Raw genomic sequence first — 27483 nt, forward strand, 5'->3', positions numbered from 1 at the left:
GTTGGTTATGATTTTATAATGATTGCATGATGTTATCTCTGGCATTTCGGGAAGAGGCCGAATGGGGGTGGGGCTTCAGAGGAAGAGGCCAAGCAGGGGCAGGGCCTTGGGGCAGAGCGCTGGCAGAGCCTTGGGGTGAAGAGGCAGAGTGGGGATGGGGTGGAGCAGCGGGGGGGCGGAGGGCGGGGTGAAGTGGCTGGTGGGGCTTTGGGGTACAGCAGGGGGCGGGGCCACAGTTTGGGTGATGGGGCCCACAAAAGATTAATCCAGCCCTGTGGGTGTTGAGCACCCCCTATTTTTTTCGGTGGATGCTTGAGCCCCAGAGCACCCACAGAGTCAGCGCCTATGCCTGGAATATCTTTTGGGATGTCTTGAAGTGCTCTGATGTCTCATTTTGTCAGTAAGGTGGATTTTTTCTTTATAACTGTAGAATAGGTGTTAAAAATTTTGCTAAATGGAGTAGAATTTGCTTTGAGTATGCCAGGAACACACACGCCAGTGGAGTGAGCGTTCGTTGTGATGAACGATATTTGGAGTGAGCGGAGACCCTGTCAAAGCCATTCTTTCGCTCAAAGTTAATGTTAACCACACTTATTGAGAGCTTCATGATAAACTAATTCTGAACACTGTTCCTGGAAAGAAGCCACCACTCTAAGTAATATGCATGTGTCCCTGTTGAGTAATAGCAGTGCCAGCAAACATGCTTTATCATAGTGCACTTCTGTCTTTTATATGACTATTTTGTGAGCCAAGAAATATTGTCCTGGCTTTTTATTTTGAAAATAGGGGCCCTTTACCTAGAGGGGCCTTATTTATTTTATTTATTTATTTATTTATTTATTTAAAGAGATTGAACACCTGCAGCTCCTCTTAATTTCAGTGGGAGCTCTGCATGTCTAGTAGGTGGAGGACAGGGCCCACCCATTCAAATCAAGCCCTTCCCTGTGTGGTTATGCATCTCCCAGGTGACACTCTTAGGATACCATTACTACTGAGATAGTGGGAGTCAGGAAACCGTGCCGGCAGCTGGAATAGGGTGCATTTATGTGTGATGCTTTTTGTGCCCCCTGACTTTGCTGTAAGGGATGAGGATCTGCCTCTGAAGTGCAGGCAGTTGGGAGGGGCGTGTGTGTGCTTGGTGCAGGTGAGAGAGAGAGCGAGCGCGCACACACATAGGAATGAGAGAACACTTGAAAATCAAAGCTTTTGATTTAAAAAAAAAAATCCAGTGCAGCTTTAATTATAGTCGTTCTGCTAGCACCACCATAATATGTATTTAATTAATCAAAAATGATGTAACTTCAAACATTAGAATTCATTCTCTTTAGAGGTTCTGAAGAAACTGAGTAAATATTGTCAGCTGTGGTGAGGAAGGGGGGAAAAAGAAAAAGGGTTTAAAGTGAGTCATCCTTTGTAAAAGCTACAGGAATCTGAATAAAAGGACTAAATAAATGGTGTGGGGGGAGAGGGGGGGACAGGACAGATGAGGGAATAGAAAATCTGTATCCACCTGAATAAGCAAGGGCTGTTAACCTAGGGATCTTGGCAAGCGTAATCAAAATGCTAGTGTCATGTTTTAAGAGACATTTTAAGATTCATCAGTTTTTTGTGAAATGCTATACAAGAAAACAAAGGCGCAGAGAGGGGATCTTGAAGGCCACAGCAATAATGTAGAGGCTAGACCTGAAAAACAATATTCCACAAAGGAAAGCAAACTGTTAGGTACCATAAACACAAATGAAAAGGAAGATATGACAGTGCTGGACGAGGGGTGGGGTGGGCAGGGAAGGGGAGCAGAGCTAAGGATCGTAATGCTGCAATCACATATGCTTAATAAAATATTAAATATAAAAGATTTATTAAGCGTGTATCTTGCCTTACAATGATACTTGTAAAGTTCTTGTAGACACTTTGTTAGCATCTCTCGTTGGCTCCTATACAATACCTGCACCTGAAATTACTTTTGAAACCTTGCTGAGAAATGGGGTAGTATGTTCCTCCAAATTAGAGTGCAAGGCTGTTGTTTTATGCTGCCTGTATGTGAGAGAAATGAAAAGCAAGTGTAGGGTTGCTGTGCAGGTTTGTTAGGGCTGCTCTTACTTTGTGTATGGTACAGTCACTGCCTGAAACACATCACTTGGTGAAAGAGAGAGGCTTCTGTAAATGTTTATGGTGAGCGGCAGAATGGTTTGGATTCAGGTGGTATATTTTGAGAGGCCAACCTAGGCTATATCCAGGGGTAAATTCACATTTTTATAGTCCCCTTTTTAATATAGGTTTTGAAAGAACCCTGTACCATGCCCTGCCTGCAGCTTGCTTTAATTTTCCTCTCAATGCCTGACTGTTACAGATGCATTTTAAAAGTGTGTATATGCAGTACAATGTGTCCGTATGTGTACATCAACTGTACAGTACAGTGTCTGTGTTTAACTTTACCTTCGGGATGCCCCTTCTCATTATGGGGCCCTGTGAAAGTGCTTGGTTGGCACTTTATTTAATCCAGGATTGAACCTTCCTATATAAAAAGCACAGATGCTGTTATTCTTTTTGTGACTGTTAAGAAGGACTGTCATAATTGCTACAAACGATGATGACCTGTGCCCCTCATGCAATTGCATGCAATTGAGTCAGAGATCTGAGTGTGTTGCATTAGTGATGAGCTGCACCAGAACTCTTGTTTGGAGCCATTAATAGCGTTTGAGTCATTTATAATGACCATGTGGCATGTCTGCAAGTGGATACCACAAGACCTGTGCTCCTGGAAAGACTTTTCTGTTATGCAAACCTGCGTCTATGTATTGCCAAGGACGGCTTAAGAAAAGCTGGTATGTAATAATTAAGCTTGGCAGAATTCAACTTTTAACTTTTGATGGATAATATCTGTTTATTTTTAAGCATTATTTTTTTTTTACTTGTATGTATTTAAATTTTCACAGTTGCAGGGAATAATGGGAGGAGTCAGACAAGAATTATTTAATGACAGTAGATGTTGAGATTCAAAAGGTTAAAGCTTTGTAACTGTTAAAACACAAATTGTCAACATCTCCTGTCAAATATACAAAATAAATATCCTTACGTCAAACTCTACTAATCTTTCCAGCAGCATTTTTCTTTGTCTATCTATAAATTTTGATCATCTTCTGAGGAAATATTTTTATGTGAAAATGACAAAATTGACATTTATTGATAAGGTAATCCTTCCAAGCCTAGTAACAATAATTAATTCACTGCCTAGCTGGTTGAACTGAAAATAATTGAAATAGAGGAGGGATATGTTTAGGTCTTAGACCCTGAGCTTGAATCTTGCCACCTTTAGAGCATGATACAAGACTAATCTCTCTCATCAAGCTTTCATCTGGGAACAGACTTGTGAAATGGCCAAAGCTGTGTGCACTAGAAAGTGTACCGCCTAGATCTGATTCCTCTGAAATCAGCCATTTAATCTGTTGGGAAGAGGGTTAAGAGATTTGCTCCTCTTCCAAGAAGCATCTGATCTGTTTCTAAATGGATTCAGTGGCATCCAAATACAACAAGGCTGGGTGCCTTAGAAATATATAGAGTAGTATAATCCATTCTATATGATGCTAAAACAGGAAAATGTTAATTGGAGAACATTCTTTTGCCCTGTCGGCAAACACTTTGTTTGATATTTTGGTGCTATGTGCAAGTTTCTGTGCTGCTGAAATGTGTTTTAATTAGATGGTCCTGGACATTTAACTTTTATATATAATAAAAATTGTCTTTTATTTAGTGCAGACAAACTGACCTCCCAAGTGAGCGTATAATCATATTTTACCCTCTCATTTTGCTTCACTTAATATTTTCTGTCCTATCCTGTTTTGTTCCCTTAATTTAGCGCCTGATCTTGCAAATACTTAAGCATAGGTATAATATTTTAAGTCAGTGGGACTATTCATGTGAATAAATTATTCCCATGCATGATTACAGAATCAAGCTCATACATACGAAGCATTTTCTGGCTTAGAAATCTCCGTTTCTCCATATTGTAAGCACCATGTACATTATCTGTGATGCTTAAGAAAGTAATAAAGGAGAGGTAGTCGAAAAACCCAGGCAGTTTTCTGTGAAATTTTTGAACAAAAAGTTTTCGCTCAGTTTTTTGATAGAAAGTGTTTGATTTTCACAGGAAAACCTTGAAATAAAATTATTACAATTTTCTCCGTTTTTTTTCAAAATCTACTGATGGGCTAAGTTGCAGTGTTTAATGTTTCTTTTTGCCACTCAGTAGGCTTTCAAAAGCTGAGGTAGTTTGGAAAAGTTAGAGTGCACAAAGGGAACCGGAACCCTCCCCAAATTATAGCCATCATTCATTCCTTTAGATTTGTTGGCAAAAAAGGGAGTGAAAGGATCGAAATCTGGAATTTTGAAAACAAATTTTTCAATTCTGAAGTAAAAATTTTCATTTAGCTTTGAAACTTGTCAAGAAAATTTTGAAAAAAATTTCAATTTTTTTCACATGAATACACTTGAGTTTTTTGACAAAATCCCGTTTTTCAGCAGGAAAGTGTGTTGACTGAAAACCCTGTGACCAGCTCTATTAATAACATATTGCATGCACCTTAATTTGGGCTACTAAACATTTTTCCACATCAGAATTATAGAGAAACTGTTATGCTGTTTTCTCGTGTTCTGTCCTTCTTTTCAGAGAGGACTTAAATTTCACTGGGGGCAACTATTCTGTGTGACTGAGTGACTTTGTTGTTTATCAGTGGCATTATTGGTTTCAAGACTCCATATGCCAAATTGATCTGTGGTGTAACTTTGAAGTTCCCAGTCCTGATTCTTCTTTACCTTGCCTCTCCTGTAAATCACAGACACCAGTGCAAAGTGAGTGTAAAATGCGACCATTGTGGTTTTGTAGCATTACACACCCCATTTGAGGACCCAATCCGGCACCTTTTGAAGTCAATGGAAAGATTCCCATAGACTACAGTAGAGCTGGATCAGATCCTAAACCACAATTGAGGGTGCAGGGCAGTGCAAATTCAGGGATCAGTTTGATTCCAAGACTCCACTTATACTATGGTAAGTTCCTGTTGGTGAAGCATTGAGTTAGTGTAGGTTCTGAGTAAAGAATGCTCTCTCCTTCCAATAAACCAAGCCTGTCATTCTTATTGGAAATGTGTTATCCCAGTTTAAGACACTGACATCCTCTCCATTAATAACCTTTGTTTCCATAGGTTTATGGATGAATTATAAAATGGTGATACAGGCTGAAAGTGGCCATAAAATATTTCAATCCAGAAGCAATTTTTAAATGTACATATTTGCAATGTTGCTTCATTCTAGTACAACTGAAAAATGAAACCTTGCTAAATATTAGCCCACCAGATAGCCTAATAGTTCTTATATTGTGCAAACCAAAATAACATGGCACAGAAATTAAACCTTTTTAAAATGGCTTCTGCTCAAGCTCAATAACTGCGTGCTGGATTTTCAGTGTGCCTTTTTTTGAGATATTTAAATAAGTTTTCGCTCTGATTCTAATTTAGTGCCTGCAATAAACTGCAGACAGCATCAATTATAGGCACAAAAGAAAGCATTCAGGCTACCAACAGATCCTGGGTGTAAAAATGAGGGTGTAAAATAGAAGCAATTTTTCTAATATGTCTTTTATTTTCCATATGTGACTCAGAATGCTACCTCAATGGAGTCAGTTGGGATCTGTGTGGCCAGATCACTGGGTCCATGCAGACCCTCATTGAAGTCAGTGGGGTGCTACATAGGTGCCAGGATGGAGCTCATTGCCATATCAGGGTCAAAGATCCCTTCCACTGTCAAGTAATGAGAATCTGTAAACATTAAATGCTGTATTGTCTTTACCTGACTCAATTGTCTTGCTCTCCCAGGCAGACAATAGATTTTATACTCTGGTGAGGAATGCTCTAGAAATACCTGTAAGCTGTTAAATTATTACTCTTCAAAGATGTTTTATGTATTTAATCTCCTGATCTAGAAAACCCAAGTATATGTAATATAATGGGCTACCAACAAATCCTGCCAGACATTCAAAATTTCAGATGGGCAGTCAGCTTTAAATCTGAATTTCTTCTTTGCTTTTGGTCAGTTTATGGCACAGTTTTAGTATTGTGTATTGGGTCTTTTAACATATATTTGTAGGACAGTATGGCCCCTGATCATGTTTCAGTGTGCAGAAGGGAATGCTGTGCATACCCTAGTCAGAAATACAGCCATCTGCCCATCTTAGTGTTTTGTATAGCACCCATCACTGTAGTATATAAGTACTTTCCAGGACAATTAGTTCCATATAGCGAGTTCTCCAGAGGAAATCTCTGATCCATTTGCTGCACTGTGCTCTCTTCTTTCTTCTTTTCTAAAGGAAGGTGAAGGGGACCAGGATTTGTATTGAAAGTGAAGGTGACCAAGGGTGGGGCAAGGCTGACTTAAACCTAATCCTGGCCCACTACTCAAAGTGACCATGAGGAAGATAAACCATTACTTTGCTTCAGAGAAGCGTCACTGCAGTTGTCACAGGAAGCTAACTTCTGCTGTGTTGTGTCCCACACCCCCACAACAGTCCCTGTTTTTATATAAGTGCAGGACTGGAGCCTGTAGTCATAGTTTTCTCTTCACTGAGTGCTTTCCATTCTTTAGTGCCTTTCCCACTGCATAGCTCTACCCAAAGAGGTGTTCTTTGTTGGCTTTTTTAATATTAAGGTCACATTGATTCTCTCTCTGTTTTTGCAGTCAGATTGCATTTGTGAGTCATCTAGACTGTATCAAAAGTTAGGGCTGGTCTACACTAGAAGCGCTACAGTGGTAATTCTCCTGCCGACATAGCACTGTACACACTGGTGCTTAGGTTGGTGTAACTTACGTCGCTCAAGGGAGTAGCTTATTCACACCGCTGAGCGACATAAGTTACACTGAAGTAAGTGGGAGTGTAGACAAGGCCTTTAAGTTCAGTGAGGTCAGTAGCTTCCCTTTTTATTATCAACCTCCATAATAATACATTATGTAGCCCAACAGAATGCTGGATAGAAACTTGCTACAAAACTTAGCCAAATAAATAAATACAGAGACATCTGATTGCATTTCGTTTTATTAATAATATACCAGTAAGTCCAATAATAGTGGACTGGAAGAAATAGTTTGTCAGACTGTTGTGGTGGTAACTTTGGCCAGGAAATAAGCAGTGAGGGAAACTGTCAAGATTTCATAGAGCTTTGCATTTATAATAATTTGGTCATAAATCATTCTGCTGAACAGTGGATCAGTTTTTCAACAATTCGGGGACAATCACTGTACTCGGTGTTTTTTTCATAAATGATCGAAAGTGTCTCCCACAGAATAAACACTGGCTGTGCTGGTACACCCAGCATTGTCATCAGAAATCTCCTCTCCTAGTTACACGTGTCATTTCTGCTACAAAGATGGGGTTCTCTTGGGGCCCATCCTGGATTCCTTGCTCACCCAACCCCCCCACTGATTTCAGGCACAGCCCATGTTATTGGCAGCATAGAGCTGCAGGGGTAGCTCCTTGGGGAATTTTATTGCAAGAAAGCAGAATTCTCCCTGGAGCTCTCCAGCAGACAAAGGGAAGTACCCTCTATATTTGATCTGTGCAAAGGCCTGTGCAATCCCTTGCAAGGGCCCAGTGGCCTATTTAAAAGGCTTGGAGTAGTGACACCGACCTGATGATTTACCCCCACATCCTGAACTAAAAGTATCAACATTTGGGAAAGTGAAAAGTGACTAGTTCAAAATTAAAAGGGAGACAATGGCTTTAAAGGCAAGTTGTTGAGACTTTCTCTCAGCCCCATTTTTACTAGCCTAAAATCACACCATAACGCACCACCTTCTTTGTGGAGTAGGCGTGCACGCACACACCCCACCCACTCACCTTGTGTTGGGAGCTAGGCAAGTGTTTCAGGAATAAAATCACCACCTGACACTTAGATTGGGCATGAGCCTCTCTATGGTCACTGTTACAGACCCCATGCTCTTTTGGCTCCTATCCCAGTGACTGAATTTCTCATCTAGTGAAGAACTGACTGTCTAAGTGCTTGTATACCAAGTGAGCTTTAATCTCTTAAGAGAATACTAATTTAAATCTGTGAACTTTAATTTCAGTATGTTGCAAACATGCACAATTTTAATAATAAATGACATAATTCTCTTAACAAGGAGGCACTTTATGTACTTAGCTATTGTAAACTACCCCCCGCCCCAAGTTTCTTAACCAGTGCTAGATGATTCACTATGTTTATTATTATTATTATTTATCTGGTTCCTGTTAAAATGGGAGACTTTACTTAACCATTCAGTTTTTTTTGGCGGGGGTGTTGTTTTCGGCAGATGTATATTGAACAAAACAAGTTGAAAAGACAAAGTCATCTGCTTCTGCAAAATTCTGCTCCTGATCAGCAGCTATTGACAGCTTTAGATGAAAATGCCAAGTTGACCCAAACACTGGAAGAAGAGAGACATCAACACCAGCAAAAGGTAGTGTAAGATTTTTCACCTACTGTAGGATTTTAGATAGCTTCTCAAAGCTCATATTAATTGCCATTTATTAAATGTGCTCAGCACAGTTAAATGCAAAGATCTGGTCCCTGCCCTATCCCCTGTCTCTTTGGGTCATTGATAGGGTCTGAACACACAATCTTCAGCACTTACACCCTGATTCAGGAAAGGATCTCTCTTCAAGACTGCAGGTAAGCACATGCTTAAAGCTAAGCATGTACTTTAAAATTATGTCCTGAATAGGGATGGAGTTAAGCATGTTCTTTCCTGAATAAAGTCTTGAAAGCATGCTCCTTTAACACTGGAGGTAAAGGAATTATCCCGCTAGCTGGTAGTTGGTAGTAGGCGCTTAACTCTTCTGTGAACCAGCCACTAAACCTGATAAAGGCATGTGCTAGTATGGATTACCAAAGCACTAGGAGGCTCAATGGATGATAAGTTTGAGTGTTGCTTTTTAAATTAATAGGGGTGATGATGATGTCACATTGACATGCATTAATATTTATGTGCCTTGGGGAAAGCAGGGATTTTTCAGGAAGGATTTAAATGAAGAGAAGTCAGGATCCAGGCATCCTGCAATGAGAAGGTGGTTCCTGGTTCCAGAGATACAGGAAAATGAGAGCAGTAGAAGGAAGTATAAATTCCACAGTATCGGGGAACTATAGAAAAAGATAAAAATTATACAAAATGCTGTGTATATGGTGCTGTGGAAAACCCCATAGTTATGAAAGGCATGAGAAAGATGGCATCTCTGAAGTAAGAGACTATGTAGTATGGTAGCTGTGGATCTATGACCATTTCCACTAGCTGAGGATCTGCACCCATAAATCACTTTAGTTTTTAGTGTGTGTATGCCATAGGGCAGTGGTCCCCAAACTTTTTTGTCCATGCCCCCCGGAGGCCACACTGGAGTTGGGGCCACAGTCAGGAGTGGGGCTGGTGCTGCAGCTGGGGCCTCGGCTGGGAGTGGGGCTGCAAGCAAACCTGCGGTCAGTGCTGGGAGCCGGGGCCTGCGGTTGGGAGCCAGGGGCTGCAGCCGGGGGCCAGGGCCAGGAGCTGCGGTGGGAACTGAGCGTGGGGGCAGAGAAGGGCTGAGTGGTACAAGGGGTCTGGCCTGGGCCCTGCCGCGCCCCCCTGAACGTTCTTCCATGTCCCCCACCCCACAGTTTGGGGACCACTGCCATAAGGTAATGCTCAGTAGCTGCACCTTCTTCACATGTACAGTAAAGGTACATTCACTTAATATATTTATTTAAAAAAAATACTTGAGGTGTAATAGCTGGCTTTTAGAAAAGCTCTGATTTTTGTAACCTAGACCAAATTGTATACATTTAATAGCTATGGAAGTGGTTGCTTCAACATACTTGAATGCTGCCACTCAATCTGATGTCATTCTGTAGTTCATCCATTGACAACTGCATGAACTGCGGAAGGAGTGAGTTTAAATTAGAACCTTTAAACAGACCCAGTTAACTAAAAAAAAAAAAAAAAAAGCTCATTAATATTTGCTTCAAATGAAGAAACTCTGTTCAAATAAGACGATTAAATCTCTAAAGAAAAAAAATGTCTTAGTTAGACATTTGAGGTCTGGAGATGTTTGTAAAAACAAAATTGGGGTTAGATTAGAAAATTAATAGTGAGATCTTTGTGACTCTCTTTCAAAAATGTTTGCTTAAAAAGTCTTCTCATGTATATTACTGCAGTTTACAGCGTTCCTGCTAATCTCATATTCTCAAGGCCTACAGTGTCTGGTAGATGGCCCAGCTATTCAACGAGGCAAAAGACAGAATGAGCATTTATTTTTTATTGTAACAATGTCCAGTGTTTGCCATCTGCAGGTTAAAGAATTAGAAGAGAAGTTAGAAAATGAAGCACTACATAAGGAGATCAGTTGTCTACAGCAGCAGCTGGGACTTCTGGAAGAAGATAAAAAGGAGTTAGAACTAAAGTGGCAGAACTCTGAAGAAAAAGTTAAAAACCTAAAGCATTCAGGTAAAATCACTTAATTAAATTAAGTTTAGAAGTGAAATTTTCTCAAGTGTTACTGGTGCAGACCTAATAGAATTATACAAGATACTTTTGAGATGAAACCATGAACATCTGTGCATAATTATTTCACAGTATGAAGTTCAGACTCAACTCAACATGTCTAGAATCTATTCAGTAGAAAAATTTGTAAAATTTTTGTGACATTGTGATGGGGCATACAAACCTCACTGGAGAACAAGGGGTTCAGGAACAGCTCTGGTCTCAGGTAGCCCTGTCCAGCAACACTTGCAGGACCTGCACAAACTGGAGGCAGGGGCTTTAAAAAGGGAAGCAGAGCAGCTCAGAGGCAGGCGAGTCGTGGAAGGGAGCAGACATCTGCTCTGAGGGAGAAGTGTTGCCCAGGAACTCATTGTCTCAGATCTGACAGTGCAGACCTGTGCAAACCTATAAAGGAGAGTCAGGTGACTGAGTGTGCAGGTCAGAGACTTTATTGAAGAAAATTCTTTGGTTTACTCTAGGAAGCTAAAGGAGGCTTGGGTAGGAAATGGCCTGGGGGGCAGTTGTATAGCACTGCAAGGTAGAGTGTAGCTGCCCACCATAGGGCCGTGGACCGGAGCAGTAGAGGAGGTGGACCAGGGTTCCCCTTCAAGAGGATATTACAATTATAAGAGCATTCACCTCGGTTGAGAACCCAGCTAGAAAAGACCTTGACTGTTCAAGGGCCTAGACCTCAAGTCCCTATGTTAAAAGGGAAGGACTGGAAATTCTGGGAGAGATGGGGGAAGCACTGAAGGACGGGACTGTGTTTTCAAGAGGGAGATGGCCTGCCACCCTCCTGTCTGACCACTAAGCAGCATGGTCGGTGGTTGTTCACCTTCCACAGGTATATAAAATGAAATCTTGAGGTAACTCTGAGTCTACGGTACGTGACGATTCAATGCACTGTTTACATGTGAAAGGATAATCCTTTTAAGTTCAGCTGAAACTTATATCTTTCATTGACTCAAAAGACATAAATAAATAGAACATGACAATCCTGTTAATTCTTTCACAGAGATACACACATAATGCACCATGGCTTATCATGTAGCACCCCTATTGTACAGATGATGAAGGGGAAAGCTCTCATGTTTCCATATGTGGAAGTTATCAAGCAACTTAGGAAACCACACAAGCATTTAGTAGTCTTGATCTAGCAGTTATCGGTGAATTTATGGGAATGATTTAGCCCTTCAGACTGAATTGTGAGAAAACAACTCCTGCTGAAGTGAGGGTTTTTTCCTCATATTACCGTTCTGATACTGACATTTAAAGGGTAAATACTTTATTCAGAACTTGGCAGAGGGAATTAACTACATGACTCATGTGGGTTTCAATGGCTGAAATCCTTGGGAATTGTGTGTCTAATTCCCTGTGCATCATGCTAAACATTTATCCCCTTACTATCTGACTGAAAAAATTGTCTGGCTTTCTGACTGCTATTTGTCCCGTTTATAGGCTAAACCAAAGCCTCAAGAACACTGACAAAAATCACTTTACAGTACATACAGTGTGGAGCAAGTACTGTAATTTAGTTATCAAAGTCTTATATGCTAGAATGGTGCCTGACCAGCTTACAGCATCATGTCTATTAAATGCTAAAAACTGTAATTTAACTCTTTATTTAAAATTGCCATTTCATAATAAATTCAAAATATAGTTAGCAGCTGGTGAACTACTGTTTAACTATCCAAACACAGCTGGAATGTGTAGATGGAAAATGTCAGAGAGAAAAAGCATACCGATGTGGTGGTGTGAGCTTCTGGAAAAAATATTTTACAATTTTGTGTGTGTCAAATTAATCAGATTCATAGAATTTAGGTGGAAAGACGTATTAGATCATGCAGTCCATCTCACACAATCAATGCAGGATTGTTAGGTGCTTGCTTACCATGATAAGCATATATAAGCAGATAAAATTCCCTAGAATATATTTTCTTAGGGCTCGCTTGTTCAGTCTATTTTTAAAAGTCCCAGATAACATGGTTGCCATGGTATTTTCTGATAGCCATTCTAAATTTGGTATGTGATTAAGTTTAAAAACCCAAAAACTAAAGAATTCCTTTCCATCCTTTGGTTTTACATCTGTCATATCATTATATTCCATTATCTCCCCGCTGAGTCATTGGTTAGCCAAGCTACACACATTTAGATAGTTCAGTTTTTCCATACATTTTTAACTTCATTGTTTTTGCTCTTCCCTAAAGAATTAAATGAAAGTTCTAAGATGCTGAGAATTGAACACTTGTGTAAGTTTCCCATCGTTACAGTGTGTCTCTGAGAGTGGGGAAATTGAAAATTGATCCCAGCTTCCACCAGATTCTGATTCGGTCACAGTTTGTTTCATGTGCAATGTGGCTAGAAGGCAGCCAGATGTCCAAATCATGTGAGATACATGTGGAAATACCATTATTTTGAATGGGGGCTTGTGTGTGCCTATCATATGCAATGCTTCGAAAATGTAACCCAGGCTGTTGTCATTATACTGACACTAATAAGGTCATTCTGGATACTGTGGGTAGGCATTTTCACTATAAGTCAGATCAGATACTCAACGTATAATTAATTAAAATTAACAGCAAGGGGGAAGGAATGCAGGCCAAAATAGGGAAGGTCAGGTTAAAGGATATTTAGATAAGTTAGAAGTACTCAAGTTGGCAGGGCCTGATGAAATTCATCAGAGTACTTAAGGAACTAGCTGAAGCAATCTTGGAACTGATAGCAATTATCTTTGAGAACTCATGAAGGACAAGTGAGGTCTGTCAAGACAGGAGAAGGGCAAACATAGTACCTAATTTTAAAAAGGGGAGCAAAGAGGATCTGGGGAATTCATGACTAGTCAGCTGAACTTTGATACCTGGAAAGACACTGGAACAAATTATTAAGCCATCATTTTGTAAGCATCTGGAGGATAATAGGACTATAAGGAATAGCCAGCATGGATTTGGCAATAACAAATGATGCCAAACCAACCTAATTTCCTTCTTTGACAGGGTTACTGGCCTAGTGAGTAGGGGGGAAACAGTAGATGTGATATATCTTGATCGTAGTAAAGCTTCTAACGAAGTCCGTCATGGCATTTTCATTAGCAAACTAGGAAGGTATAGTCTAGATAAAATTATTATAAGATGAGTGCACAACTTTTTGAAAGACCCTACTGTAGTTATCAATGGTTCATTACCAAACTGGGAGGTTGTATCTAGTGGAGTTTCTCACAGGTTAGTCCTGGACCTGGTACTATTCAATATTTTCATTAATGACTTGAATAATGAGGTGGATAGAGCGCTTATAAAATCTTCAGATGACACCTAGCTAGAAGGGGTAGCAAGCATGTTAAAGGACAAGATAAGAATTAAAAAATACCTTTATAAACTGGAGAGTTGGTCTGAAGTCAACAAGATAAAATTCAATAAATACAACTGCAAAGAACTTCACTTAAGAAGGAAAAATCAAATGCTCAAATACAAAATGGGGAATAACTGGCCAGGTGGTGGTATTGCTGACAAGGATCTGGGTGTTACTGTGGATCACAAATTGGATATTAGTCAACAATATGATACAGCTGTGAAAAACGGTATTGTTGTTCTGGGGTGTATTAACAGGAATGTCGTATGTAAGACATGGGAGATATTTGTCCTGCTCTACTCAGCACAGGTGAGCCTCAGTTGGAGTACCATGTCCAGGTCTGCATGCCACACTTTAGGAAAGAGGTGGACAAATTGGAGAGAGTCCTGAGGAGAGCAACAAAAATGATAAAAAGTTTATAAAACGTGACCTATGAGGAAAGGTTAAGAAAACTGGGCATCTTTAGTCTTAAGAAAAGAAGACTGGGTGGGAGGGGGCCTGATAACAGTCTGCAAATATGTTAAGGGCTATTATAAAGAGAACAGTGATCAATTGTTCTCCATATCCACTGGAGATAGAACAAGAAATAATGGACTTAATCATCAGCAAGGGAAATTTTGGTTAGATATTAGGAAAAGGGTATATATAAAGATAGTTGAGCTCTGGAATAGGCTTCAAAAGGAGGTTGTGGAATCCCCATAGTTGGAGATTTTTAGGAGCAGGTTGGACAAACACCTGTCAGGCATGGCCTAGATTTACTTGGTCCTGCAATGGAGCAGGTGTCTGGATTTGATGACTTCTTGAGGTCCCTTCCAGTCCTATATTGCTGTGATTCTATGGGGAACCCATAACTCAGGCTCTGATTCAGAAAAGCCCTTAAAAACATGCTGAAGTCCATCCCTGTTCAGGCCTAACTGCTTTCCTGAATCAGAAGCTCAAGCCCAGGCTTACCTGGAAATACGTGAATAGTCCTGTTGAAGTCATTTGAATAGTCTTTAGTGTTGGAGAAAATTCTTTGGTGTGGTGAATATTGCACAGGATTTTCAGTAAAGATATGCGGGTGCTGTTCTGTGTGATAGTGGGTTCTTTATGAATGGCTATACAGAGATTCTTTAAACCTCACATCACTCATTTACATAAAGCACAAAGTGGATTTGAATGTGCATTCACAGTACTCCTTTTCCCTTTTACATATTTTATTATTAAAAAGGGCACCATCAGCATAAGAATCTCAGATGGGTTTGTAAAGCCACATAAGGGATTTAAATTTAAAATGTAATTAATTTATAATTAATAGGAATTGAGGATCCACTTTGGGAGTCCCACCCAATCCATCTGTCTGAAATTCCCTCTATACTTAAAAGCAGCTGCTAAGATTTATTGTAACTAAATGACATTAGAGAAAAATATATTTTTCCTCTTTTTTTCTCCCCCCACACTAAGTTCACTTGACAGCACTTATATATAGTCTCTTTCACTGTCTCCCCTTTGTACTGGGGTAGCTTCCCCCATTGATTGTGTAGATCTCTCACACAGCAACAGAAGAGGAAAAACTTCTTTTAAAGAATATGACTGTAAAGCTGCAAAAAATTATCAAAGCGACGCAGAGTAAAGAGTAGAAACTGAAATGTTTTTTTTTTTTAAATTGACCAGATTTCCAGTTGATGTGATGTCCCTTTCACAACTAGGAAATGTAGCAGTCACTCTGGTTTCTCCTTAAGGCTCCAATCACTGTGTATGAAGAGTTTAATAATATGCAGCTGGGCATTCAATTCTCAGAAGTTGCCTTGATTGTAGAAATTGTATGCAGCTAGATCAGTGTTCTTGGTGAAGATGAGTGTAAAAACTACCACTAACCAAGTGTGATAGCAGGTCAGCCATTGAGAAGTGCTGCCATTTTGCTTTTGAATGAATCAGTGGCTTTCTTTACAGGCAAAACTTCTGTTTAGGGCTCTGGTTTCAAATCACCCACTAGCAGATGGGGAACTGCTTTTGCTGAGAACTCATTCTGCTTTTCTGTTGCTCTCATGCAGTTGATGAACTCCAGAAACGAATACACAGGTCAGAAAATCCAGCACCGCCGCCTCCGCCCCCACCGCCACCTCCGCTTCCTCCTCCCCCTCCCAATCCAATTCGGTAAGTGTTCATCCTCCAAGAAGTACTCAAGTTCAGTGGCCTGTTTAGACAGTGATTCTGAGGGAAGGAGGGGTACGCTGGAGGGTAGGGATAGGATACAGAGGGCCCTAGACAAATTAGAGGATTGAGCCAAAAGAAATCTGATGAGGTTCAACAAGGACAAGTGCAGAGTCCTGCACTTAGGACGGAAGAATCCCATGCACCACTACAGACTAGGGACCGAATGGCTCGGTGGCAGTTCTGCAGAAAAGGACCTAGGGGTGACAGTGGACGAGAAGCTGGATATGAGTCAGCAGTGTGCCCTTGTTGCCAAGAAGGCCAATGGCATTTTGGGATGTATAAGTAGGGGCATTGCCAGCAGATCGAGGGAGGTGATCGTTCCCCTCTATTCGACATTGGTGAGGCCTCATCTGGAGTACTGTGTCCAGTTTTGGGCCCCACACTACAAGAAGGATGTGGAAAAATTGGAAAGAGCCCAGCAGAGGGCAACAAAAATGATTAGGGGACTGGAACATATGACTTATGAGGAGAGGCTGAGGGAACTGGGGATGTTTAGTCTGCAGAAGAGAAGAATGAGGGGGGATTTGATAGCTGCTCTCAACTACCTGAAAGGGGGTTCCAAAGAGGATGGATCTAAACTGTTCTCAGTGGTGGCAGGTGACAGAACAAGGAGTAATGGTCTCAATTTGCCGTGGGGGAGGTTTAGGTTGGATATTAGGAAAAACTTTTTCACGACGAGGGTGGTGAAACACTGGAATGTGTTATCTAGGGAGGTGGTGGAATCTCCTTCCTTACAAGTTTTTAAGGTCTGGCTTGACAAAGCCCTGGCTGGGATGATTTAGTTGGCGATTGGTCCTGCTTTGAGCAGGGGGTTGGAGTACATGACCTCCTGAGGTCCCTTCCAACCCTGATATTCTGTGATTCTATGATTCTACCTCTTTGATCTGAATTTGAAAGGTTGTTCTTCCTGTTTATCTGATCGCTGTAGTTAGACTCCTTTGTGACCTAGAGAAGTGCGTATCTGAATCATTGCTGTTAGGGTATCCTCTGCAAGCAAAAGGGTTTGGTCTGTCTGCCTCTCCATCCAGTGTGGATGATGGAAATAGCTAAATTTGTGGGATCCCAGGTTTTAGGTAGGATAATCAGGCTTCTCAGCATCCAACAGATTAGACAAGTTTTTCATAGTGGCACCCAAATCCCACTGAAATTTACTGACAGGTGAGGCACCAAATCCAGCAAAGCACTGAACTGCGTGATCTTTTAAGTGCTTGAAGAGGCCTACATTAAGACTATTCACATGCTTAAAGTTAAGTATGTGCTCCAGTGCTTTGCTGGATTGCTCAACTCACTTAGACTCCTGTGAAAATCTCAGTCTAGATGCCTACAGTTAGACACCCGAGTAAGTGGCTTGATTTTTCAAAACTGCAGAGCACTTGCCGTCTGCCAGTGAAGTCATACTTCAGATGCATTTTTGAAAATCTTGGCCTTTGCTTTTTGCTGTTAATAGATTAAGAATGAAATTTTCTGTCATACTGCACATCTGCAAATCTTGTTAAGTTATTGGAATAATATACAAAAATTCCAATGCTTAGCAATGAAAATTCAACCTGTTCTGTCACTGTTTAGCTGATTCTGTAAAATATACTTTTGAACAGCCGTATTTCGACTCTAGCTGCTTTTACCTTTCATTAGCTCATGTCACTTGTTTAATTCTTTTACACAATCCCAACTACTTTATTCACTTCCATTACAGTTATATACACATTTGAATAGAATGTTTAGTAAGTAAATTCCTCCCATGCCAGGAACAGAACTGCACCTCTTGAAAGACAAATTCCATAGCTAATCAGGGTGGATGACACAAACTATTTAAATGCCTGAAGTAGCTAAAGCAGAGTAACTTTTACATGTGATCTGAAACTCAGATGAAGGAATTTCAAAAGTGCAAAGTAACTGTCATACACAGCTACCTTTGCAGGACATATTTTATGGATTGCTTTAAAAGTTGGGAGTTAAATACATCATTATTTTAGGACAGGGTTCTGGATCTTTAGTTTGGTTCTTTTCTTTTCAATAAGGTGTAATGATCTGATACGGTAAATGATCTGGTATGGAAAATTTCAAGCCTAGACCTTGGAATTGGTGATGAGAGAAACACTGAAGAGTGTCTTAACGTTGGAAGTAGCTAAATTGTGACGTAGATTCTTTTTGTGAAGGCTATGAACAATTAAACAGGAATGATTGCAGACAGTCTATTTCATCTTAAGTGTATCATCTACTGTCTGTAGAACCAAAAGAACTTGCATATTATGTAACAGCCCAGATTGCCAGAAAAAAAAAAAATCCGTAATGACACATAGGGGCAGTAAGTGGGTTCTTTTCAGAAGTTTATTTTTAATTTTATACATGTGCGCATGCTACAGCTGCCATGACAGGTAGTTCAAAGAAAGACAGCAACAACAATGTAAGTGTAAGTAGAGTATTCATCATCAACTTACGATTATTAAAATATAAATGGGTATTTCAAAACTTGACATGAACCAGATGTAAATTATTTTACCTTAATAAGGAATCAATATTATTTAATGAAACTGTATTTTTTTTTTGTCTGGCTGTCTCCTGGACTGGAAAAAAATGTTCTTCTGAAGCATTCTTGGGATGTTTTCTCATAGTATATGAGGAATATACCAATAAAATGTAGCCATAGAAGATTATGTAGCAGTGTAAACAACTCTACAGTGTTTTTGGTAAAAGGGTACATTGCCAAGTTCAAAGATACAATTTTAAAAGCAAAAGTCTTTCTGTGTTGTTAATAACTTAAACTAAAACTGGAAGAGTATTAAAGAGATAATTTTCTCTGAATTGTATAGGGTGGCTGTTTCCTTTTTGCATTTCTCTTTCAATCTGGACAATGAAAATAGACTGGTCAGTTTCACATTCTGTTTCTGGTCAGTTTCTAGTTTTTCACTTTTAGGTTTCATGTGTTAGCATAATTGTGAAGTGCTTGTTTTGCAAACACTACAGAAGAATGTTTTATGTTTTTTCTAATCAATGGAATTAAACACCTCTGTTGGTCATAAGTTTATTTTAAAAATAACCCCTAAATGCTGGTGGCATACTTAGCCTTAAGATATCTATTTCACAGTGCATATCATGGTGGGGTTTTTTATTTATTTATTTTTGAATAGAACGCATAGGCTCTGCTTTTTCTTTTGATCTGGTAAATGTAGGCTAACAAATATTCATTGAAAAATGAGGGAGTGATATGATCACCCTCTAGCAATGTCCTTTAGAGAATAATGCTTGCCATTAATATGTGCAATTCGGTTTTTTTGCTGTGCGGGAGGGCTTTAATTTGTTACGTGTCACAATGCCATGTTACCTTTTAATACTCCGATCTTAAGTGTTCTGCATGTTGCCTGGCAACAATAAAAGAAAAGTAAATAATATCTTTGTATTTTTAGGGGTGCTTCGCCTCTGCATGGAAATGATTAACACTTCTTTTGTAAATAGGAGAACTATAAATCAGTGAAGCAAACATTCAATTCTGGCTCGTTTTACAATATATGACTTACGTTCAGGGTCAATGTTAAAAGTATAGATGTTGCTCTTAAGAGAAAGCAGTGTGACTATCTTCATTTTAATTGTCCTGAAAAGGTCCCTTATGTCCATGATTCGTAAGAAGTCTCATCCTAGCAGCAGCGTGAGCAAAAAAGAGAGCGCTCCTCAGCAAGAATCAGGTATGGCTCATCCTATTTCAAGCAATGTGGGTCACTTGTTAGAAAATTCAAACAATATTTGTGTGAAATTAAAAAGAATAATTAAAAATAATAGTTTTCAACAACCTATCCATTTTGGAAGCATTCGCCTCTGGCACCAGTTTTAATGCAAAACAGGTTCGTAAAGACTAATGATGGTTACCATCCATTCGTAGTAATAGGATAGCGGCACATGGAGGACCAAATGTGCAAAGTGCTGTGCATATGCATAGTAAGAGATTGTGTCTGTCCTGAAGAACATACATTGTAAGACCCCAGTCCTGTAAACAGTTACACCCAAGCTTAACTTTATGCAGGTGAGTAGTCCCATTAATCCTTGTGCACATAAAGAAAGTGCATAGGTAATTATTTGCGGGATTGTTACTGTTTTCCCATTGTGTGTAATGGTCTGCAGGAGTGTGGCCTAAATAGACAAGACAGAGTGAGAGTAAGGAAGTTGTATGGTTCTCATTTTACAGATGCGGTAACTGAGGCGTAGAGCCTTTAAGTGATTTGGCCAAGGTCATACAGGAAGTCTGTGGATGTTAGCTGTTTACCAGCCCATGAAAAATGAGATTGGTGATCTTGGTCCAGTTACTAGTAGAGAAATGACCTTTTAGCTGTATATCTTATAAACAGCTAATCTTATTTTCCAGCAACTGTTCAATAATGCTCGACCTATGTTGTCTTCATTTATCATGTTTTTTTAACTTCAAGCATTTTAGATGTTTTGATTATACCTTTTCATTAACTGTTACCAGCTGTGATTGCAGGAAATACTGTGAATAATACACCCCATTCTTCCATTATTTATTAGTAAACTTTTTAACAGTTCTGATCTTTCTTCAGTCACACATAAATTGCTTCTTCCCTTAATGGTTGAGTGGTCATAAAAAAGAATAGAAAAGGTCTCTCTTGCTCTGGTTACTGTATCTAACTTCAGGCTTATTTTGACCCTTGTTAAGGACTTACAATGAGTGGTTCCTATTTCTCACAGCCAGTTAAGCTTTTACATTTGAAACAGACTGTTTGGGAAATTAAAGTGTGGCATTAAATTGATATACAGTATAGGAACTGCACTTCTGTGGATCTTCAGTGTTACCAGGAGAGAGGGTCTACTTTAAATGCCTGTATATTAGGCACTACAGCAGATTTTAATAGTGTTGACCATATTTCTCCATCTGTCTCTCTCAGTTAGGTTGGCCTTTTTTGTATGGTGCAACTACATGGTTTTAGTCATGTCTTCTAGTGCATCAATATGCTAGTATGAAAAGCTCAAATTCATCAGATAGGATTTTCAGTTTTACTTGAACATTTCACAGGTCTGCTGTTCGGTCTCTTGGAAGCCAGATCGCTTGGTGGTATTTAGGTTTTTCAGTTTTGTATCAATGCCACATTGTTCTATTTTTTTTTCTTTTAGACTTTTGGGCATGGATTCACAAGATTCTTAAGCATGCCCATAACTTTTAGCACACTGAGTAGCCCCATTGCTTAAGTTAAACATGTGCTTAAGTACCTTGCTGAATCAGGGCCTTGATACTGCCTCATCTGTAGGCATCATTGACTTGACCATCTTGACCAACTCTAATGAAGCCAATGGGATTGTTTCCATTTACAGTGGTTTAAGTGAGATCAGAATCTGACCTCCTGATTTAACCAGGGTTGCCAATTTCTTGGGGTCTGAAGACATGCAACTCCAACTGCTCAGGATCAGGCCCCTGGTTCCAGGTCTGCATTTATATACTGCACTTTCTTTTTCTTCTGTTTGTACAGCACCTATCACAACGGGTCCTAGTCCATGACTGGGGCTCCTAGGTGCTATGATAATACAAATAATAAATAATAATGATCTGACTATAACAGGATGGAAAGGTTGAGGGCCAGATCATCAACTTTGTGTAAATTGTCATAGTTCAGTTGAAGACAATGGGGCTGTAACCATTTACATCAATTGAGGAACTGTCTGTAGGATTCTGCATATGATTGTGAGGTTCCTGAATCACCCTAAATCCAGGTGCTACAACTCTATAAAAAGATACAAAGTAAATTCTTCTGAGTTCTGCTAGCATGTGGATCATGTTATCTCCATCTGGACATACCTTAAAGTGATGTAAGGGGTGCCTCTCTGGGGCAGGGGAAGCTAGGGGCTGTGACAGAGGAGGTCCTGTGGGAAAACCCCATGAACAGCCAAGATTTGAGTTAAAAACAAGGCTTATGTTTAAATGTAGTTTTCATTTCCATTAATAATACAGCCAAACTGAAGATTGGATTATATATAGTGCATATATATTCCACCTGCTCACATTGACATGAGGAATTTTTTCAGTTATACAGCTATCTGCATCGTACCTTAATTGTTGATTGATCATTGATTTTTATGACTAAATTACTAACTATTTATAACTTGCAGCATGCTGTGAATGTTACTCTTTTTTTATAATGTATCTCTTTAAAATGAGTGTTTTCTTGATGTTTCTTCCTAATATCTAGTATCTTTAACCTGACACAATCTATGCCTTATGAACAGGGGAAGAAGTAGGAGACCTGAAGAGACAAGCAGTTGAAGAAATGATGGATAGAATTAAAAAGGGAGTTCACCTAAGGCCAGTTAATCAGTCAAGCAGACCTAAGACAAAGGTTTGGAATAATTATACACTGATTTCTTTGTGTGTTTAGTCTTACACTGGGGGAAGCCTGGTACCGTAATGTATGTTGAAAACAAATTAAATGTACCATAATACATTCATCAGAGCACAATTGGGGGGGGGGGTGTTCCTTTTCCTTTGCTGCTTGTTTGACTAGAATAACGTAAAGTTGTGGGTTTAATTGTTGGACTATACACCATTCAGCCTAAAAGATTGAAGGAGGAGAAAATAGTTGAGAGAAGGTACAAAAATAAGGCAGTGATTCCCAAACAAGATGTGTTTTTAAAAAGTAAATCTAAAAGAGCTATTCCTGAATCACAGAAATTAGAGATGGAATAGCTACTTTGTCATTTCATTCATCTCCCTGCTAGTGCAAGATTTGCTCTGACAGTTTATTCTCCAGAGTTTTGTCTAGTGCAGTTTTAAATGACTCAGGCAACGGCTCAGTTCCTTAGAAAGCCTATTTCCCCATTCTAACAGACCTCAAGTTTATGAATTCTCCCCCTCCCCCCCCCGATAGTCTTCAAATGTTGTTATACGCTTGCTGTGCCTCCCTCTATGCCCAGGTGTACACATGTACACACTCAAGCCTGAGTTTTCAAAAGTGACTAGTTACTTTTGTGTGCCTCAGTTGCTAGGTTCCCGAATTGAGTACCCAAAATCATGAGTCACTTTTGAAGATAGAGGCCTTAGTCGTCATGTAATCCAGCTATAAATATTGTACTATTTTTATCTTCATGTTATTCCTCCAGCCCTTAAATGATTTTCGTTGATCCTCTTTGAACTTTCTCAAATTCATAATGTCTTTTGGTATGTGAAGTATCAAGAAAGGTCTCGGGTGCATTTGCTTGATACAGAGAGAAAGTAAAAGAGAGCACCTTCTCAAGCCTAACAATACAATAGAGACTTTTAGAAATCCTAAGCAAACATAACTATTAAGAAACTGAACAAAAATAACAATCTGAAAAGGAATGTGATTGGATTATTTAAAGGGAACGTTCCAAAAGACTTGATCCTTAAATAACACAGACTCATGTACTTTCCATCTCATCAGTATTTCTTTTCTTTCCCCTTATGCAAGACACAGCAGTAATGTGTGAACCTGCCGGCAGCAAAGTGTTGTTTAATGTCTGCATAAAAGCATAAAAGCTTGAAATAACCTGTACACAAAAGTAAGATAATGGGATAGTGGTTTTGAAGTGTTTATATTTAAGCTAAGTAAATCTTCTCTTGATTAAAGTAGCAATTATCTTAAGAAAATAAATGAAAAGTTAGCCCTGTGCCAAAAAGTAAAGCTTTTTCACCACCGTGAAAGTTTGATCCTAGAAATGCTGAGAGTCTTGCCAGCTCTTGTGATTTTGTCACAGTTCATGTGATTCTTGGTGTTTTTTCTGCAGCTCCCAGAGTCATGTGATTATGTGAGACTATGATGTTTTGTTTTGGGTTTTTTTAGAAAGTACATTTCTAATCCTTATGGTTGCGGAAGTGACCTTGAAAATATAATCCCAAGTGAAACGGAGAAGCTCAGAAACTAGATAACAAATACAATGCATCCAAGATGCCTCAGTATTTTTAAGCCAAACATTTTAAAAAGATCTCTCATGATTTTTTTTTTTAAGACCTTACTCGTGATTTTTGAATAATTGGGTTGACAATTCTGCACTTATGCAAACGAGTAACTTGGAACGCAGTGGGACTACTGATGTGAGAAGTTCTTTGTGGCCATAAGTGTTTGCAGGATGATCAGATCTCAGAATGTTCATTAAGATAAAGGCCCAGATCCTTCAAGTTCTTACCTCCAGCCTTAGCTCAGAGAGTTTTCTGGTGACATCAGAATTCCAGCTTTCATTAAAAGAAATTATATTTCTAGTCTTCATGTTGTAAAGAAAAGCATGGAAGCATTACCTAGGTGTAACCAAGACAGTGATGTCTGAAGACACAGGAGCTGTTAGAGCCTCAAAGGAAGCTGTCTGAGCCCACACCCATCACCAATGCAGATCAAGCTCTCTGCTTGGCTGTGGCCCTGCTGCCCCTTTATGGGGTTTGAGGAACCCTGTGACACTTTCCTCAGGGCACCCAGAACCATGAGCCTCTGTGTTACCTCTCTGCCTCAACAAGGGAGAGCTTTGCTGGAGCTTAGACTGTGTGTCAGTTCCCTGCCACTCCACTCTGTCTGCCTCATAAACAAACCCCTCGATACTCTGCCAGGTTAATCCTTGCCTTGCAGGTAACTATCAGTGAACTCCAGTTCCTCAGGTCCCCAGAGATGTCCAGTCCCTCTCCCTGGATGCTCACAGTCAAGTTTGCCTCCAAAGACACAGTGCACACACTAGCCTGTTAGGCTAGCTGAGGACTCACTCTTCTCTTCAATATAAGAGCGCTCAGATGGTTTATAGTGAAACGAAGTTTATTTACAAAGGACAGAGATTTAAGTGATACTTAGTAACTATATCTCTCTTCTTTCTCTTGCTAACAAAACACACTTTCTAGTGGCTAAATCTGAATCTTAGCAAGTTACAATCTTTGCCTAAGCAGTTTTCTTAGTCACATCAGGTTACCAGCATCTCCAGCCTTCCAGATTAGAGGATTCAACATTCATAGAATCAGAAGGTGCTGTCCCATTTATCCCCTATGTGATGGATAACTAAAATGTCTTTTTGTTCCTCTTTATGTTTGCTTGCCTCAAGAGCCAGGAAGACTTGCTGGGAGTATAGACTCCGTGCCCCAGAGTGCTTATAAATTTCCTCTGCTGCTTGTTAGCGTGATTGCTTAGTTTAACTTATATGTAAATATACTTTCATCATCTTCTGCCTGTAATCAAGCCCGTGAGACAGGTAAATCCACAGTCCTTTGTCTTGGGCCAGCATGATTTATGCACTGTCTCTCAAACACATTTTAAGAACATATTCCCAGCACACATACATGATTCTCTTTGAGATTTGTATGGATTATGTACATGCAATGTATTCCTGACCAGCACATCACCAGTTTACATATAATACCTTACAAGATATCTTTTGGATACATATTATGACTGCCAAGCTGTCTGGAGTCAACCTCAGGGCAGACTGTCAAGAAGCAAGGCATAAATCCCAAATTGGTAGTGAGTCCTATACATAGATTTCACCAACCAAGTAACAGATGTTAATTCTTCAAGCACTATAACAGTCTAACAATGCAGTGACAGAAAGTCCCCTTGGGTACTCTGGTCTATCTTGCCACCCGAGCAAACTTGCCTTTCTGAGATATGGTCCCTTACACCAAAAATCACAATATTCCGGTTACTCCCAGTCCCAAAGGACCAGTCACTTATCCTAGGTCAATTGCATCTTAGACCTCACACCAAAGACAATGCTTGTAGCCAATCCTATAATAAACTAACTAAATATTTATTAACAAAGAAAAAGAAATGAGAGTTATTTATAAGGTTGAAGCAGGTAAACATAATGAGTTACAGTTTTAGGTTCCAGAACATCATGGAAGCTGCTGCGATATGCAAGTTTTCTATGTCCTTTCGTGCTAACTCAAGCTTAGCAGTTTGGGGCTCCCTTTCAATCTCCAAATTCCAAGCAGCATAGTGATATAGTTCCTTCTGGCCAGGGATTTTTATTTCCTGCCCCCAGAGTTCAAACTCATGGGACAAGTATTTGCACCTCTCTCCTCTTCATGGGTGTGTGTGGGGCAATCAGCAAAGTCTTTATTTCACAGTGGCTCATTTGGTTTCAGTGGGGCTTCTTGTGTGCGGGACCAGCATTTTACATTAATTAATGCTCCTTTCCTGTTTGGTTAGTTACCCAGTTACGGAGATGTATAATACGAACACTTGATATAACTTTTATACCCATGGGATACAGATGTTATAAGTGAGATCAATACATCCAGTATTCTATGAGCATTGAATAAAGTCTAGACACATTTTTATAAAAGTAACATCTGTTTTAACAATGCTAATACACAGGTGAGCCATACTGGTTTCCAGCTATGCAGTTGTCAGTGTTCACTGAGACCTAGGGGCCTTGGCATGAGCTGGCACCTGGTCTGCCAGAGTCAGTGACAACAGAGGTGGTGTCAGGACTGATATGAGTTACAGGATAATGAGTCCTCTGTCAGACCTGTATGTAGAGGTATGCCTGGGCCCCTGCATTGGATAGCAGTTGGATCTGTTGTTCCACTTTGCTCCCATTTTGCTGAGGGGATTAAAATAATTAAGGTAGTCAGATTTATGCACCTTGAAAGGAAAAGAGCCGAAATTAGTATCCTAGAGAACCTTATAAATATTTATTGTGTAAAAAAAAAAAAAAAAAAAAAAATTAAAAAAACCAAACCTTAACCCTCAGAAATATTTCAAGGGGTAGATGCTACTCAGTTAATAGACCCTAACCTGCTGATTTTGTTCTGCTGTGTCTGAATGAAAGCTGACATTTTACTGCTGCTTCCCAGCAGGCCTGATCCTGAGAAGAGCAGGGAACCCGCATCTCCCAATGAGTCCACTGGGCCCAATCCTGCAGGGTGCTGAGCACCAGCCACTCCTATAATGGCACCCAAAGTTGTCACCAGGGCAGCATAAGACAGCCTGGAAAAGGGTGGGGACATTGCAAGTAGCTGTAGAGGGAGGGGTTCTATGATGATGTGGCACTGGTGTGACATAAGCAATAGTCTGTCTTAATATGAACAGTATGGGGCAGAGGACAGAGCAAGAAGACTCCCCCTGCACCTTCTTGTATTGCTACCTGGTTGCCATTCACAGTAGCTGTCTCTAAATTCCCATGTTCCCTTCTCCACACCCCCACTGGGAGGAGGATTCTGAGATGAGAAAGAAGGCTGCTGAAGGTATGTCCCCTCACCTGTCCCCTTCCACATCTGTCCTGCCTCTAGTGGTATGGGAGAGGTGGGGATGCCACTAAAAGTAGGGAACCAAGATCAGCAGTAGTAAAAAGGGAACTTTATTTGAACTCCCTGGTTCTGTTGCATTCATTTGTATTTAATACAGTTTTATGCTAAAACATTAATATTCAAATTTACTAAAGTACACTTGCTAGAATTCAAGTTACTTAATTTTCTCC

The 27483-nt window shown here is 39.9% G+C and overlaps 1 protein-coding gene across 1 annotated transcript in view; it reads left to right on the plus strand.

Annotated features, from left to right (window-relative positions):
• SHTN1 (shootin 1) overlaps window positions 1–27483 on the plus strand; it is a 63929-nt gene that overhangs the window by 21201 nt on the left and 15245 nt on the right. The window contains exons 6-10 of the mRNA XM_077822227.1: window positions 8341–8487; window positions 10347–10500; window positions 15915–16017; window positions 19675–19757; window positions 22303–22412. Coding sequence (XP_077678353.1) covers window positions 8341–8487; window positions 10347–10500; window positions 15915–16017; window positions 19675–19757; window positions 22303–22412 — 597 coding nt within the window. The remainder of the gene's footprint in view (window positions 1–8340; window positions 8488–10346; window positions 10501–15914; window positions 16018–19674; window positions 19758–22302; window positions 22413–27483) is intronic.

The sequence above is a fragment of the Eretmochelys imbricata genome, chromosome 7 (assembly GCF_965152235.1).
Source record: "Eretmochelys imbricata isolate rEreImb1 chromosome 7, rEreImb1.hap1, whole genome shotgun sequence".
NCBI classification, from domain to species: domain Eukaryota; kingdom Metazoa; phylum Chordata; order Testudines; family Cheloniidae; genus Eretmochelys; species Eretmochelys imbricata.